The sequence below is a fragment of the Electrophorus electricus genome, chromosome 4 (genome assembly GCF_013358815.1).
Source record: "Electrophorus electricus isolate fEleEle1 chromosome 4, fEleEle1.pri, whole genome shotgun sequence".
NCBI lineage: Eukaryota > Metazoa > Chordata > Actinopteri > Gymnotiformes > Gymnotidae > Electrophorus > Electrophorus electricus.
In genome coordinates this window covers 11,599,419-11,617,674 of record NC_049538.1, presented here as the reverse complement: position 1 = coordinate 11,617,674, position 18,256 = coordinate 11,599,419, and the positions used below count along the sequence as shown (strand labels likewise).

At 41.0% G+C, this 18,256-nt stretch overlaps 3 protein-coding genes across 3 annotated transcripts; all 3 read right to left on the bottom strand.

Annotated features, from left to right (window-relative positions):
• Positions 1–449: 449 nt before the first annotated feature.
• LOC113589731 (extracellular calcium-sensing receptor-like) lies at positions 450–4,032 on the bottom strand. Its single transcript, XM_035525409.1, has 6 exons — positions 3,842–4,032; positions 3,317–3,617; positions 2,313–3,098; positions 1,875–2,099; positions 1,619–1,742; positions 450–1,363 (listed from the first exon to the last, which is right to left on the bottom strand). The coding sequence occupies exons 1-6, from the start codon at positions 4,030–4,032 to the stop codon at positions 450–452; spliced, it is 2,541 nt and encodes an 846-aa protein (XP_035381302.1).
• A 2,080-nt stretch (positions 4,033–6,112) lies between these two features.
• On the bottom strand, positions 6,113–10,394 carry LOC113589730 (extracellular calcium-sensing receptor-like). Its single transcript, XM_035525408.1, has 6 exons — positions 10,159–10,394; positions 9,569–9,869; positions 8,581–9,354; positions 8,156–8,380; positions 7,900–8,023; positions 6,113–7,026 (listed from the first exon to the last, which is right to left on the bottom strand). The coding sequence occupies exons 1-6, from the start codon at positions 10,392–10,394 to the stop codon at positions 6,113–6,115; spliced, it is 2,574 nt and encodes an 857-aa protein (XP_035381301.1).
• Positions 10,395–11,317: 923 nt separating this feature from the next.
• LOC113589729 (extracellular calcium-sensing receptor-like) lies at positions 11,318–18,256 on the bottom strand. The gene is made up of 8 exons (XM_035525407.1): positions 18,084–18,256; positions 16,636–16,793; positions 15,084–15,393; positions 14,589–14,889; positions 13,599–14,384; positions 13,158–13,382; positions 12,757–12,880; positions 11,318–12,231 (listed from the first exon to the last, which is right to left on the bottom strand). Exons 1-8 carry the CDS (start codon positions 18,254–18,256, stop codon positions 11,318–11,320), a joined length of 2,991 nt encoding a protein of 996 aa, XP_035381300.1.

Sequence of the window (18,256 nt, the reverse complement as noted above, 5' to 3'; positions counted from 1 at the left end):
CTCACTGAGGTAACTGTAGCCCAGTACATCAGAAAGCCAAGTCTGAACTCATATTGCAGTCTATAAAGATCCTGAATTCCTGATATTGTGTGTTCCTGTAAGGGAACTGGGGAAATATATTTTATAAATAAAATATATTTTATTATATATTTAAACATTAACATATTTTATACATTTTATAAAAAGACAAAATAATATATTAATGAGGGTGAACTGAGGAGATTGATGGGTTTCTGATTTTGAAAGATTATCTAAAACTTATTTAATGCATTTGATTGGTTATAGAAAGCATGTTAAGTTAATCAAGCTTGCTGACAGAAACATAAATCAGAGACTAAAGCTTTATGGCTGACATTGACTTACAGTGTACATGTAGGTCTAATTATAACTGGCTGCAGTTTATATAATGATCCTGCACCTTTAAGTTTTTTGCTATCTGAGTTAGGGTCTCAGAGAGCCTTTGAGGGTACTTTGCCCATGAGGTGTTTCTTGGTATTCTTCAATGGTCTAAAAACAATTATGAAACATTTTGGAGCAAAAATACAAATAATCAAACCAAAGCTTGAAGCCAGAATAGCAAATATCTCCACAGCTACAGTAAGTTTTCCAGGAGAGCTGACATAAGCTGGAATAAAGGTGATCCAAACCGCACAGAATATGAGCATGCTGAATGTGATGAATTTGGCTTCATTAAAGTTATCAGGTAACTTGCGAGCTAGAAAAGCCAAAATAAAACACAAAACAGCCAGGAGTCCTATATAACCCAGTACAGCCCAGAAACCTATGGATGAACCCAAATGACATTCAAGAATGATCTTGTCCTTGTAGTGCTTCAAATTTCTGAAAGGGTAAGGAGGAGATACTTTTAACCAAATCACACAAATGACAGCTTGTATGAGAGTGAAGGCAAGGACACTTAGTCTCTGCTGTGGAGGCCCAAACCATTTCATGACATTACTGCCTGGAATTGTAGCCCTGAAGGCCATTAACACCACTATTGTTTTCCCCAGAACACAGGAGATGCAGAGGACGAAGGTGATGCCAAACGCTGTGTGGCGCAGCATACAGGACCACTCAGAGGGCTGACCAATAAAAGTAAGTGAACAGAGGAAACATAAAGTCAGAGAGAAGAGCAGCAGGAAGCTCAGCTCTGAGTTGTTAGCTCGGACAATGGGAGATGCCCTGTGTTTGTAGAAGACAACAGTAACACACACAGCCATGAAGGCTCCAGTGATGGAGAACACCGTCAGTATAATGCCCAAACTGTCATGCCAGGACAGGAACTCAACAGGTTTGGGGAGGCAGATGTCTTGTTTGGCATTAGGCCAGAACTCAGGAAGGCAGCATGTGCATTCCAGAGAATCTAAGACATTAGAAAAGCAATATCAGATACACATGTAAAAAAAAATACTCTCATAAACCTACACATTGCAGAACACAGTAGAGTCCCATAAAGGAAATACTGCAGTTTGTATATAGAAATTCAATACAGTAAGCTGCTGTGTCTAATGCATATTGCATTGAGCACTGACATATCTTTATTCTGTAATCTGGCAACCAGGGAAAAGGTCAAGGCTCTTAAAACCTTCACTCTACAATTTACTCTGTGATACACAACCTGTATTGTTGCTGATCTCTCCCTCTGCACATGGTATACAGTCAAAGCAACAGACAGGCCTTCCCTTCTGCACAGCCTTCCTGGTGCCTGGAGGACAGCTCTCACTGCACACAGACACTGGAACCTGGGAAAGGCATTAGAGAACAACACAAATACAAATATTTTAGTATACAACCATCAGTCTTTAAGGACCCTGTACTGCAGTTTAGTGTTTTCTATACTATAACATTTGAGTACAGGGTGTGTTATACTGTACCTCTGTCTGTCCTCCCACCCAGCTGATAGTACTGCTTATTATGAGCTCCTGTCCTCTTGGTTTGGATGAGTCATAGTAGCCCACTGGCACAAAGTCTAAACTGCCATTTTTCTTAAACTGCAAGTTTATGAGCTCATAGACAGCTGCAGGGTCTCCATTGGAATCAAAGTTGACCTGATAACCATTCTTTGTGGTGAAGTTCACTCTCTTGAGCTGGTTGAGAATCTAAAGAAGCAAATACCACATCATGAAAAATCATGGCACTGGGAGAATTCCTTTCTAAAAGATAAAAACAACTTACTTGTATTCCAATATTAATACCTTATTACATTAATAAAATGCTTTATCTTTAGTGAAGTATTTGAGGTATGAGGGATAAATAATCTCAATGATCATAGTGTAATTCTTAGATTAAGCTGTTTAAAATGATCTAAATACCTGCCATGGTGCGAATGTATGAGTTTTGTCGCATTGCACATCATTACAGATAACTCCGTGTATAGCATGCGCTATGGCATATGTAGCTTTATACACCATGTTAGTGATGCGCAGCTGAGACGTGTCTGTGTATGGGTTCTGTAGCGCGTGGATGTCTTCACTACCGTCACATTGCCGCAGGAACTCTGAGGAGCCTGTCCGGCCTTTTAGGCTACAGCTGAACGAACTCTCCCAAAATTCCGTTAATATGGGTGATTTCATGGCTTGACTTGGAGAGAGGTTTAGTAGAAACTCACGAAAACCTGGAATTTCTGACCGGGGGACTCCAAAACCTAAAGCGCCAGCGCATATGTTAAACTGCAGAAAGTATGGATGTATGATCCACGCCTCGCTGGCTATCCACTGAAGTGGAGGCAGTGGCTGTCGTACCAGTTCTTCCACGAGAAACTTCATGTCCCCTGAGGCTAGAAACGCTACGATTACTCGGGCCGTGGATCTGCGGATGACGTTTGCCACTCTTTCTAGTTTACTGCGCGGTTGTGTCCTTAAGTAGGCCTCGGAGTACTCCACACAGATCCCCTCCTGTTGTGCAGCCTTTAGGAACGATGCCATTCCATAGTTTCCATAGTCTGTATTGCTGTGTATCGCCCCAATCCATGTCCAGCCGAAATACTTCACCATTTTTGCCAGTACGGCTGCTTGGTGGTGGTCACTAGGTACAGTTCTACAGAAGGAAGGAAACTGACGCTTATCGCTCAAACACGCGCAGGTTGACGCATGACTCACCTGCAATTCGGTCAGTGTTGGAAAAAAGAAAGAACTGTCACTTGAGTGTGCTGATTTAGTGATAGCGTTGAACATCTAAAAAGCATTTCTCTACACGTCTTATATTAGAGTATTGGTCTGTAGAATTATTTTTTTAAAAGATTGTTACCCAACTATTCCTCTCTAAACAAATAACAAAATTTCAAAAAACGATTAGGTAGCCTACTAATGATGTTCACCTGTGGTATTCCAAAAAGACCGAGAGTTCTGGCCATGCCAATTGACGGAGTTGAAGAAGACTCTCCTACGACAGCAGGTACAGCGGCAGATGCAGATTTTAAATATGTGCCAGTGTCATTGAAAACAGGGTCCAAGCCATTTGCAAACTGAAATGCAACTTTGATTGACACTGGCACCGCAGAGCACGAGTCGTATATCTGGTAGCCTAACGTGATGCCCGGCAGGAGATCAGTTCTGTTGTTGATCTCATGGATGGTAAATTCCAAGGCCCTGGCTAAGTGTAGCTCCCTGAATTCCATGCTGTTTGGAAACAATAACACAGACAAAAATCTGAAAAGGGTAGGCAAAATAACAGATCATGATGTGTTTTACTTAGAAAGTTCTTTTGTCACAAACACAATAAGTTAGACATGACTAGAAAAAGTGATAGCTTAACAATTTGACTACAGTTATTATTTCTTTATTTTTAATTCTAACATAATGCCTTGCTCTCTGTATTGTCCACTCCTCCTTCACAGACAGACCTCCCAGCACACTGTGGCTGTGGTGGCATCATGGTGTACGTGTTCTGCTCTGATCTCGTATAGTAATGAATGGAGAAAATCCCTCCAATTACAAAATCTCCATTCTTGGACAAAATAGGTATCTGAGGCGAAGCCCACAGCCTGCAGCTGACTGGGTTTGCGTTACATCCTGCAGGGCTGAACACAGTCATCCACAGCACTGATACAAATGACACCAGACTTGAAGTGATCTGCATGGTGGACTTGGTGCCTCCCAGCACTCTGAAGGTCTGGATGGCTGCTTTACACTGGTTTAAATAGCAGCCTTGCAGTGATGACATGTCAATAAATGTGGGTGTGAATTGTGTGCCTGAGGTGTGGTTTTGCATTAAGTTTTTTGCATAATGATTAGGGGTTTTTTTTGTGTGTGTCTCCAGTATTGTCACTGGAAAGTGTCACTTAGTCCAGCTGGACACTTTTATTATTTTATTTCATTATTTATTTTGGTACTGTACTACAGAATATTTTATATGCCAGTGAAGTATGTTGGAATTATAACACCTTTACATACATTATCCTCTCATTTTAGGGAACTAAACATAATTGAAAAAAAGGGTTTCCAAAGTTTCCTGACCATCTGTGTATTACTGCCACTTACTTTACACAAAATAAAGTTAATAAAGTAATTTGAGTTGAGTGTAGATATGGTACTTGAGTCTAGAGTGTGTAGGTTCAAATAAATCTGTTCATTGTTCCAAACTCACTGGTGAGTTCATCAGCAGCAAACAACCTGATATTCAATGGAAGACATTTATCATACTGAGAGACAAGTATGGAGACAAAAGTTTTTCTCCTGACCAAAACATGTCACATAATTGATGAAGCATGATAACATGGGCATGTATGCAGCAACACTGAGCCTGTGGCCTTTATTGATGATTGAACTGCAGGAAATTACCTTAGAGACTGAATTAATTATTATATTTTCCTCTTTACTTTTCTTTACTCATCTAGAATAAACTGCAGAAATTACAGTATCCTATATGGTGGACACCAAAACTCTGGGTGGCTTTTTTTACTCTTTTACTAAGAACAATCCATTGGCCTTAATGGTATAATGTATAACAAAAGCATTCTAATCTATTCCAAGAAACCTTCACTTAATTTGAAATGTGAACTTGGGCTACAAGCTGTATCACTGGAAACATCTACCTAAAATTAATAAAAAGATAATGATGCTAGTTGTGTCCAGCAACTGTTTATTACTCAGTAAATAATAAAGTAAGCAAAAAATAGTATATGAAAATTATTCAGGCCTGCCAATTGTGTATGCAAATGTGTTCAACAAATTCATTGACTAGGAAATTCAATAGAGGAAATAAAGTAGTGATGTGAACTATATGTGTAGGTACACTATATTACAAAAAGTATGTGGACACATGACCATCACAACTATGTGACCTTGCTAGATATCCCATTCTGATATGATGATGTGACTGCAGACAGCACAAGTGGGAAGTATTGTGAAGCATGCAGAGTCATCTTAACTGCTCAGATCCAGCCAAATGCCTCAAAACATAGTAGAGGACAATGGGATAATCGAAAGACAGTAACTACGGTTTATGTTTAGGCATATAGGCATAAACATTAGATCATTAGATGCATAGTTTACTGGGGTTTTTTTAGACAAACAAACATATGAAAATGTATAATTTTTGATGTTTCTTTGCCTGGTATATGCTGTTCGGTGTTTCAGGTTTCAGTAAAATAATGTAATATTTTGGTGCTAACAAGCACAAAAGCAGGCTAAAACTAGAAGCTAAAACTGTGAATACTTTACACACACACACCAGTTTGTCACTGTAACCCAGTACACCAAAAAGCCAAGTCTGAACTCACACTGCAGTCTACAAAGATCTTAAATTCCGGACACAGTGTGTTCCTGCAAGGGAACTGGGGCATATATTTTAGAAATAAATTTCATTATATATTTAAATATTATATTTTCTGTATTTTATAAAATGGCAAAAATGAATAATCTGAATGGGAGTGCAATGATGAGATTAATGGGTTGATAATTTAGAACAATTATTTAAAACTTCTTTAATGCACTTGATCGGTTATAGAAAGCATGTTAAGTTCATCAAGCTTGCTGACACAAACATAGATCAGAGACTAAAGCTTTATGGCTGACACTGATTTACAGTGTACATCTAGGTCCAAGTATAACTGGCTGCAGTTAATATAATGATACTGCACCTTGAAGTTACATTTTCTATCTGAGTTAGGGTCTCAGAGAGATTTTGAGGGTACTTTACCCATAAGGTGTTTCTTGGTATTCTTTGTTGGTCTAAAAACAATTATGAAACATTTTGGAGCAAAAATACAAATAATCAAACCAAAGCTTGAAGCCAGAATAGCAAATATTTCCACAGCTACAGTGAATTTTCCAGGAGAGCTTAAATAAGATGGAATAAAGGTGATCCAAACCGCACAGAATATGAGCATGCTGAATGTGATGAATTTGGCTTCATTAAAGTTATCAGGTAACTTGCGAGCTAGAAAAGCCAAAATAAAACACAAAACAGCCAGGAGTCCTATATAACCTAGTACAACCCAGAAACCTATGCCTGATCCCAAATTGCATTCAAGAATGATCTTGTCCTTGTAGTGCTTTAAATTTTTGAAAGGGAAAGGAGGAGATACTTTTAACCAAATCACACAAATGACAGCTTGTATGAGAGTGAAGGCAAGAACACTTAGTCTCTGCTGTGGAGGCCCAAACCATTTCATGACATTACTGCCTGGAAGTGTAGCCCTGAAGGCCATTAACACCACTATTGTTTTCCCCAGAACACAGGAGATGCAGAGGACGAAGGTGATCCCAAACACTGTGTGACGCAGCATACAGGACCACTCGGAGGGCTGACCAATGAAAGTAAGTGAACAGAGGAAACACAGAGTCAGAGAGAAGAGCAGCAGGAAGCTCAGCTCTGAGTTGTTGGCTCGGACGATGGGAGATGTCCTGTGTTTGTAGAAGACAGCTCCTACAGACACAGACATGAAGGCTCCAGTGGTGGAGAACACTGTCAGGATAATGCCCAAACTGTCATCCCAGGACAGGAACTCAACAGGCTTGGGAAGGCAGTTGTCTTGTTTGGCATTGGGCCAGAATTCAGGAAGGCAGCGCATACAACCCAAAGAATCTAAGAAATTAGATAAACATAAGACCCTTAGAACACAGAATTCTTTAACAAGACATCACTTCATAGAACACATACAACTCATCACAAGTGACTCATCCAGCGTATCTGATTGCAATTTCATTATTGGATCCATCCAGACTATGTTGGATTTCCTTTTGACTTGGCTCCTCTAAAAACCTCTGTCATTTTAGAGTTTTATTGGCATTGTTCCTGTCATCTTGATCAGTAGGCATCTGCAAGTGAATTTCTGCAAATGTGCTTTCTATGGTGTTTTTTGTTTTGTTTTGTTTTTAAGCAAAAACAAAATACCACTGAGCTGAAGTAAATTGGCATGAAAGTTTTGTAGTTCAGGATTTAGTGTTTTCACATTTTTTAAGATCTTGGTGACTTAGCTTTAGATGCTGTATTCATAAAGTATTACAGGAGCTAGTATGCTGTTTCTATATACAAAATAAATGCAGAATGAAAAGCAACAGAATATCTAAATATCTGAAAAAGTCCTGTCTTAAGGATTCACATTGCAGAAAACAGTAGAGTCCTATAAAGGAATTGTCCGACAAGGTTATGACTGCCTCCAAAATGTGCATATCTGACTATAATTTCACTGTTGGAGCAACACAAATTATATACACAAATGTTTAAATAACATGTTGTTTTCTTGGTGATTTTAAGCTTGAAATATTCTACTGTAATACAAATGTCACTAAAATACTGCTGTTTCTATATATAAATCCAATACAGAAATACAGAATGCTGTTGTCTAAGATTGTTTTCTGCCCTGCAATGAGCAATGACATATCTCTATTCTGTATTCAGGGAAAAGGACCAGGCTCGTAAAACCTTCACTCTACAATTTACTCTGTGATAGACAACCTGTTTTGTTACTGATCTCTCCCTCTGCACATGGTATACAGTCATAGCAGCAGACAGGCCTTCCCTTCTGCACAGCCTTCCTGGTGCCTGGAGGACAGCTCTCACTGCACACAGACACTGGCACCTGGAAAAGACATTGGAAAATGACACAAATACAAATGTTTTAGTTTGCAACAACCAGTCTTTAAGGACCCTGTACTGCAGTTTAGCGTTTTCCCTACTGTAAAATTTGAGAACAGGGTGTGTTATACTGTACCTCTGTCTGTCCTCCCACCCAGCTGATAGCACTGCTCATTCTGAGCTCCTGTCCTCTCAGATTGGATGAGTCATAGTAGCCCACTGGCACAAAGTTTATTGTGCCATCTTTCTTAAACTGCAAGTTTATGAGCTCATAAACAGCTACAGGATCTCCGTTGGAATCAAAGTTGACCTGATAACCATTCTTTGTCGTGAAGTTCACTCTCTTGAGCTGGTTGAGAACCTAGAGTAGTAAACACAACTTAATGAAAAGACAAAAACAGCCTATCTGTAACGCAATATTCATACCTCATGACATCATAAAATGACAAAATAACAATAAAATGCTTTATCGTTAATTAGCATTTATCCCATATATCTCCAATACATTTAAATAATCATAGTGTGATTTTTAGATTAAGATGTTTAAAATTATTTAAATACCTGAAATGATGAGAATTTTTTAGTTTTGTCGCATTGCGTGTCATCACAGATAACTCCGTGAATAGCATGCGCTATGGCATATGTAGCTTTGTACACTAAGTTAGTGGTGCGCAACTGAGACGTGTCCGTGTATGGGTTCTGTAGAGCGCGGATATCCTCACTGCCGTCACATTCCCGCACGCCTGTCCGCCCTTTAAGGCTACAGCTGAATGCGCTTTCCCAAAATTCCGTTAATATGGGTGATTTCAAGGCTTGTGGTGTAGAGAGGTTTAGTAGAAAATCACGAAAGCCTGGAATAACTGACCGGGGGACTCCAAAACCTAAAGCTCCAGCACAAATGTTAAACTGCAGAAAGTCTGGATGTGTGATCCACGCCTCGCTGGCTATCCACTGAATCGGAGGTAGTGGCTGTCGTACCAGTTCTTCCACGAGAAACTTCATGTCGCCTGAGGCTAGAAACGCGACTACTACCCGGGCCGTGGATCTACGGATAACGTTTGCCACTCTCTCTAATTTATTGTGCGCTTGTGTCCTGTAATAGGCCTCGGAGTACTCTACACAGATCCCCTCCTGTTGTGCAGCCTTTAGGAACGATGCCATTCCTATATTTCCGTAGTCTGTGTCGCTGCGTATCGCCCCAATCCATGTCCAGCCGAAATACTTCACCATTCTCGCCAGTGCGGCAGCTTGGTGGTGGTCACTAGGTACAGTCCTAAAGAAGGCGGGAAACTGACTCTTATCGCTCAGACACGCGCAGGTTGATGAATGACTCACCTGCAATTTGGTCAGTGTTGGAAAAAAGAAAGGACCTTTACTTGAGTTTCCTGATTTAGTTATAACATTGAACATCTAAAAAACATTTTTACATGTCTCATATTAGAGTATTTGTCTGTAGAATGATTTTTGAATTATTGTTACTCAACAATTGATCTCTAAACAAATAGCAAGATTTCAAAAAACGATTATGTATCTTACTAATAATGTTCACCTGTGGTATTCCGAAAAGACCGAGAGTTCTGGCCATGCCTATTGACGGGGTGGAAGAAGAATCTCCTACGATAGCAGGTACAGCGGCAGATACCGATTTTAAACAGGCACCAGTGTCGTTGAAAACCGTCTCCAAGCCATTTGCAAACTGAAATGCAACTTTGATTGACATTGGCACCGCAGAGCACGAGTCGTATATCTGGTAGCCTAACGTGATGCCCGGCAGGAGATCGGTTCTGTTGTTGATCTCGTGGATCGTAAATTCCAAGGCACGAGCGACATGCAGCTCCCTGAATTCCATGCTGTTTGGAAACAGTAACAGACAAAAACCTGAAAACGGTAGGTAAAATGAAATATCATGATGTGCTTTACTTAGACAGTTCTATTATCATAAACGCAATAAGTAACACATAACTAGAAAAAGTGGTGCTTAACAATATGACCACAGTTGTTATTTCCTTATCTTTAATTCTAACATAATGCCCTGCTGTCTGTATTGTCCACATAGTTGTTTCAAATGATCATTTATCTTTGTAATTGTAACAAAATGCCCTGCTCTCTGTACTGTCCACTCCATCCTCATAGACAGACCTCCCAGTGCACTGTGGCTGTGGTGGTATAGTGGTGAAGGTGTTCTGCTCTGATTTCGTATAGTAGTGAATAGAGAAAATCCCTCCAATTACAAAATCACCATTCTTGGACAAAATAGGTATCTGTGGTTCAGTCCACAGCCTGCAACTGACTGTGTTTGCTTTACATCTTGCAGAGCTGAACACAGTCATCCACAGCACTGATACAAATGACACCAGACTTGAAGTGATCTGCATGTTGGGCTTGGTACCTCCCAGCACTCTGAAGCTTTGGATTGCTGCTTTACACTGGTTTAAATAGCCACCTTCTAGTGAAGGCCTGTCACTAAATGTGGGCATGAATTGAACACAGAGGGTTTAGATTTACATTCAGTATCAATTGTAATGATGACCATAAGGTTTTCTTATATCTTATATGTTGTGTATATAATAATATTATTAAACCAAATACCATCTTTAAGTACAAGTGGAAAATTATATTTTGTGTTTGATTTTAAACTACTGCATCTAAAACTGGATTTAAAATGACACAATAATTATAAAGTTATATTTAAGAATTCTCTCTGTTACAATTTTAGCTCCTTTTGTATATCATTATCCTCTCACTTTAGAGGACAAAAAATAACTGGCCTGTTGGGTAGCAATTGTTTCCAGTCCAGTTGCATGTCATTCTAGGTTAATTTATGCACAAGGAAACTGACTAAAGCTCTTGATGTGATTCCATGTATTGTAATTGAACCTGGAGTCTGTTTGTTCAAATAAACTTTTACATTGTTCTGAATCACTGGAGAGCTGATCAGCAGTTGAAGTCTAATGTTATTTGAGGCACCGCAGAGTCAAGCCTTTTTATGCAGCCGCATGATGTTAACGTCTTTCATGAAGATGATAAACTAAATTTTTAAACAAATCTGTTGACTCAGGATGTGTTTCATATGTCAATAAAGACTGTAGTAAACTAAAGAGATAAATGGGTTGATATTTAGAAAGATAAACATCTTTAATTCAATTAATCAGTTATTGAAAACATGTTAAGATCATCAACCTTAATAACACAATCATTCATGAAACAGTGACTAAAGGTTTATAGGTGAGGCTGATTAACTATATATATGTAAGTCTAATAACTGGATGCAATTTATATAATGATCTGAGTTGGGGTATCAGAGAGCTTTTAAGGGTACTTTCCCCATAAGGTGTTTCTTGGTATTCTTTGTTGGTCTAAAAACAATTATGAAACATTTTGGAGCAAAAATACAAATAATCAAACCAAAGCTTGAAGTCAAAATAGCAAATATCTCCACAGCTACAGTGTATTTTCCAGGAGAGCTGACATAAGCTGGAATAAAGGTGATCCAAACTGCACAGAATATGAGCATGCTGAATGTGATGAATTTGGCTTCATTAAAGTTATCAGGCAACTTCCGTGCTAGAAAGGCCAAAATAAAACACAGACAAGCCAAACATCCAATATAACCCAGCACAGCCCAAAAACCTATGCTTGATCCCAAATTACATTCAAGAATGATTTTGTCTTTACAGTGCTTTACATTTTTGAAAGGGAAAGGAGGAGATACTTTTAACCAAATCACACAAATTATGGCCTGTTTTAGAGTGAAGGTAAGAACACTAAGTCTCTGCTGTGGAGGCCCAAACCATTTCATGACATTACTGCCTGGAAGTGTAGCCCTGAAGGCCATTAACACCACTATTGTTTTCCCCAGAACACAGGAGATGCAGAGGACAAAGGTGATCCCAAATGCTGTGTGACGCAGCATACAGGACCACTCAGAGGGCCGACCAATGAAAGTAAGTGAACAGAGGAAACACAGAGTCAGCGAGAAGAGCAGCAGGAAGCTCAGCTCTGAGTTGTTGGCTCGGACGATGGGAGACGCCCTGTGTTTGTAGAAGACAGCAGCTATGCACACAGACATGAAGGCCCCGGTGATGGAGAACACTGTCAGAATGATGGCTAGAGTGTCATCCCAGGAGAGGAACTCAATAGGCTTGGGGAGACAGACGTCTTGTTTGGCATTAGGCCAGAATTCAGGAGGGCAGTGAACACAGTCCAGAGAATCTAAGATATTAGAAAATTAACATCAGATCCACATATCAGAAACAATCCTCTAGTAAGGAATCACATTGCAGAACACAGTAGAGTCCCATAAGGCAATCATCCAACCACACTATGACTGCCTCCAAAAAGTGTATCACTGACTATAATTTCATTGTTGGAGCCACTCAGACTATGTTGTGTTTCATTTTGTCTTGGATCCTCTCAACACCACTGTGTGTGTAAACATGATTTCCCATAAATCTCCATAAATCTACTTTCTGTGATTTTTTTTTCAAACAGCATTGCAAAGATTATATTTAAATAACATGTATTATTGGCAAATTTGAGGTTGAAATACTCTGTTGTATTACAGAGATCAGTATAACACTGCTATTTCTATAAATAAATTCAATACAGAATGTTGCTTTGTCTAAAGACATATTCTTCCCTGCAATGAGCATTGAGAGGTATCTTTATTATTTAATCAAGACTAATGACAAGGCTCTTAAAACCTTCATTTCATATTTATGCTTTGAGATACACAACCTGTCTTGTTACTGATCTCTCCCTCTGCACATGGTATACAGTCATAGCAGCAGACAGGCCTTCCCTTCTGCACAGCCTTCCTGGTGCCTGGAGGACAGCTCTCACTGCACACAGACACTGGCACCTGGGACAGACAACAGCAATTAGAGAAACAGTCAAAGGCCAATCCAGTATGTGTGAAGATTTTGTCCTAGAAGGTAATGGCCTCTGTACAGGTTATTGTTTTTCTTACTCCAACACATCTGATTGAATTCAGCATATAATTAAATCACCTTCATTAAATAATCAGGTGAGTAGGCATTAGGAAAAATAATGAATAGTTGAATGTTGTTTTCCTCCAGGCCTTGGGTTTAACAAACTCTGCTTTGTACTGGTTAAGAACAGGTTGTGTTATATTATACCTCTGTATGTCCTCCCACCCAGTGGATATCACTGATCATTCTGAACTCCTGTTGTCTTGGTTTGAATGAGTCATAGTAGCCCACTGGCACAAAATCTAAAGTGCCATCTTTCTTAAACTGCAAGTTTGTGAGCTCATACGCAGCTACAGGATCTCCATTGGAATCGAAGTTGACCTGATAACCATTCTTTGTGGTGAAGTTCACTCTCTTAAGCTGGTCAAGTATCTGAAGCAGTAGATAAAACTTAATGAAAGGTCATGACACTGTGTAAACCCCTCACTACAAACAGATATAGACTACATGCAGCCCAGTACTAATACTTGATTACATTAATAAAATGCTTTGTCATTAGTGAATATTTATAATATACACCTCTAATACATTTAAATGAACATGGTTTGACTTATAAGTTAAGCTCTTTTAAATTAAGCAGATTGATACCTGCCATGATGCCAACTTATTCGGTTTGTCGCATTGCGTGTCATTACAAATTACACCATGAATAGCTTGTGCTATTGCATATGTAGCTTTGTATACTAAATTAGTGTTGCGCAGCTGAGACGTATCCGTATATAGATTCTGTAGAGCGTGGATGTCTTCACTACCGTCACATTCCCGCTGGAACTTTGAGGAGTCTGTCCGCCCTTTTAGGTTACAGCTGAATGAGCTCTCCCAAAATTCCGTTAATATGGGCGATGTTGAGGCTTGAGCTGGAGAAAGGTCTAGAAGAAACTCACGAAGACCTGGGATAACTGACCGAGGGATTCCAAAACCTATTGCACCAGCGCATATGTTAAACCGTAGAATATCTGGATGTGTGATCCATGCCTCGCTCGCTATCCACTGAAGTGGAGGCAGTGGCTGTCGTGCCAGTTCTTCCAAGAGAAATTTCATTTCGCCTGCTGTTAGAAACGCAACTATTACGCGAGCCGTGGATCTGCGGATGATGTTTGCCACTCTCTCCAGTTTACTGCGCGGTTGTGTCCTTAAATAGGCCTCGGAGTACTCTACACAGATCCCCTCCTCTTGCGCAGCCTTCAAGAACGTTGCCATCCCATAGTTTCCGTAGTCCGTGTCGCTGCGCACTGCTCCAATCCATGTCCAGCCGAAATATTTAACAATTCTCGCCAGTGCGGCTGCTTGGTGGTGGTCACTAGGTACAGTCCTAAAGAACGCTGGAAACTGACTCTTTTCGCTCAGACACGCGCAGGTTGCTGAATGACTCACCTGAAATAGAGAGTGTTGTAAAGGAGAAAGAACCGTTACTTGAGTATCCTTAGTATCCTTAGTTGCATATCTATAAAGTATACGTGTATACATCTTACATTAGAGTATTGGTCTAGGGGATAACTGTTACACAACATTTTTTCCCTTTAAACTAATAGCAACATTTTAGAAAATGATGTGATGTAGTCTACTAGTGATGTTCACCTCTGCAATTCCAAATAGACCGAGCATTCTGGCCATGGCAATTGACGGGGTCGAAGAAGATTCTCCTATGATAGCAGGTACAGCAGCAGCTGCATGTTTTAAACAGGCATCAGTGTCGTTGATAACGGGGTCCAAGCCATTTATAAACTGAAATGCAGCTTTGACTGACATCGGCACTGCAGAGCACGAGTCATATATCTGGTAGCCTAACTTGATGCCTGGCAGAAGATCGGTTCTGTTGTTGATCTCGTTGATGGTAAATTCCAAGGCTCGGGCTAAGTGCAGCTGCCTGAATTCCATGCTGTTTGAAAACACATTAAAAAACAGACAAAACCCTGAAAACGTCAGGTAAAATTACAACTTAAGATGTGTATACAATAAGTAACATGTGACTAGAAAAACTGGTAGCATAACAGCTTCATTTCTCATTTCTCTTTGTAATTGTAAATAAATTACATGCTCTCTGTACTGCCGACATCACCCTCACAAACAGACCTCCCAGTGCACTGTGGCTGTGGTGGCATCGTGGTATAAGTGTTCTGCTCTGATTTCATATAGGAATGAATAGAGAAGATCCCTCCAATGATAAAATCTCCATTCATTGAAAAATCAGGCATCTGAGGCTCAGCCCACACCCTGCAGCTGAATGGGCTTGCTTTAGATCCTGCAGGGTTGAACGCAGTCATCCATAGCACTGATACAAATAACACCAGACTTGAAGTGATCTGCATGGTAGTCTTGGTGCCTCCCAGCACTCTGAAGCTCTGAATGGTTGCTTTACACTGGTTTAAATAGCCAACTTGACCTGTGAGTAAATGTGGGTGTGAACTGAGCACAGGAGGTGTGGATTTATATTCAGTGTCAATCATAATGATGACCATGGATTTGTATTATGTCTCTGTAGTGTGTAGTAGAATATTATTATAGAAAACACAGACCTTAAGTGCAATTGGACTCTTTTATTTATTTATGTGTGTTTTTGTACTACTGTATATAACAATGAATTTGAAATGAAACAATGGCTAAGATATTATAGTGCAAACAACTTGAAAATTATGGTGGCAACTGTGTAGTCTGTTGTAGAGTCTTTTTTACACATTATATTCTTATTTTAGGATACAAAATTAATTGGACATTTGGATAATCAGATGTTTCTTGTCCAGTTGTGTGGTGCTGTAGCATAATTTATGCACAGTATGCATAGTAGTGTTAAGATGTTATGCAGCTCATTCATGATGCTGTCTTTCCTGATGACAATAAAGTAATAAACCAGTTGTCACAGTGTGCTTGGCACCGAGGAGGAAGGAAATGCCCACTCCTTCCCCCACACACACCAGATCTGCACCGCAATCACCTGATTATTAATCCATGCACCTGTCCCTAGTTTGTTTTTGTCCTGTATATAAGCCCACAGGTTCTCTCCTCCAGTGCTATGCATTGCTCCCTGCTCAGTGCATGAGAGCCACCTAACGGTTCATCCAGTCCAAGGCTACCCACATTCCTCCTCATGATGACTACAATTGTGCCTTCAACTTTAAGGAGTGAGCCATTCCTCCTTAGTGTAGGGTGTATCCACAGTTCCTAGAGGAGAAGCAGGTCATGGAACAATACATCTAGGAGGCCCAGGCTCAGGGTTACATTTACCCCTCCACCTCACCTGCCTTGGCCAGCATCTTCTTTGTTAAGAAGTATGGCAGGCCATGCATAGATTATAAGGGTCTATATGCCAAGGGTCACTACTTGTGAAGTACCTCTACCTGCTGCCTTATTATAATAAAGGAAGGTGATAAATGGAAGACAGCATTAAGCATGGCCTTAGGACACTTCTAGTACCTGGTTCTTCCATACCTCCTAGCCACAGCACCTACCATTTTTCAAGTGTATATTAAAAAGGTCCTAAGTATTTCCTAGGTTAATCTGTCACCCTCCTATGACTGACATGTGCATGATGTGCGGAAAGGCCTCGGCACTCTCCTGTGCAATAATCTGTATTACAAGATGGAGAGGTGTGAATTCCAGCTCCACAATCAGGGAGGACTCTGTGCACATGCAGCCTTGCAAAGTGGAGGTGGTGACTGGATGGCCAAAACCCCAGTTGTGCCGTAAGCTCCAGCAGTTCCAGGGGGTTCACCACTTTCTTTTGGTGATTCATCTGGGCCTTCAGCAGCCTGGCAAGGCCCCTGACTGAACTTCTCCATGGGCAGGCTACCCGCAAGCAACATCTGAGGCTTTTGAGAACCTCAAGACCTGTGCTGCAGTAGCCAGACACCACAAAGCCATTTGTTGTAGCGATTGACACTTCAGATGTGGAAGTGGGTGCTGTCCTGTCCTTGTTTGCAGCAGTAGGTGCAAGTTTCAAGGTAGTCACCTTTCTTCCAGCAAAATAATGCTGGTGGAGTGGAATTATGGAATATGTGACCACAAACTGTTGATGAAACTGACCTTTGAGGAGTAGAGGTACTGGCTAGAGGTGGTGTGGCACCCCTTTACAGTGATCACCAACCACAAAGAGGCTTAACTCTAAGCATAGGATCACTGGTTTGTGTTCTTCTTCTGGTTTGTTTTTCAGGTCACTTACAGGCTGGTATTGAAGAATGTGAAGACAAACATGCTCTCTTGTCAGTTCAGTGATTAGGCAAATCCAACCTGCCAGGAGCCAGTCCTCCCTCCCTTATTCTTTGTGGGAGCAGACTGCTGGGACTTGGACCTACACATCGCCATGGCTAACCTTCACTGCCCACCTAATTGGGGGACATTGGGACATTGTGCATCATGTGGTGTTGTGTATGGAGTGTGTATGCAGCAAAACACCACACCCCACCAGCTGGTATGCTGCTCCATTTGCCTACACCACACCGCCCCTGGTCTTACCTAGCCAATGATTTTGTCACAGATCTTTCAGTCTCTCAGGCGAACACTCATCTTTGTCGGGATTTAAGGTGCTCAAATATGGTTTGTTTTCTCCACTTCCAGCACAGCCTACTTCCCTGGAGACAGCAGACCTGTTGTTCTGTCATGTCTTCCAATGGTTTAGGCTGCTAGAAGACATTGTGCCATAAAATGGAGTCTGATAAAATGCCTATATTGCCAGGAACACACACCGGAGACTGCGCTCAACCATTACCACCTACAAGAAGACAGCAGAATGGCGATGAGGAGAGACACCCCAGTAACCAGCCCAGAGATAAGGTGTGGGTGGTCATGAAGGACAGCTGTGTGGGGCCCACAGGCAAACTGGCCCCCAAATACGCTGGTCCCTACACCATCATTTGCCAAATTAATGAATTAACCTACAGGGTGGGCTTGTTGGGGAGCAGCCATGCATAGTAAGCCTTTCACATGTCTGCCCTGAAGCCTGTGGTCATAGCCCCTGACTGGTATCCCTGCCACTCCTTGTGGCCACTGCCGAACCACTGCTGCCACCACTGGAACTCCAAGGGAGTCCCTCATATAAGATGAGTGCACTACTGGAACAGAGTAAGGCAGCTAAAGTACCTGGTGGACAGGGAGGGGTATGGCCCAGAGGAACAACGGTTCTGGTCCCGGTGCTGGTGTCCCAAGTCCTGGATCCTGATTAGTAGTCTCTTTTTATCATGGGCACCCATCCAAGCCAGCTCCTCACCAACCAGGCAGACCTCACACCCAGAGACCAGCGGGATCACAAACAT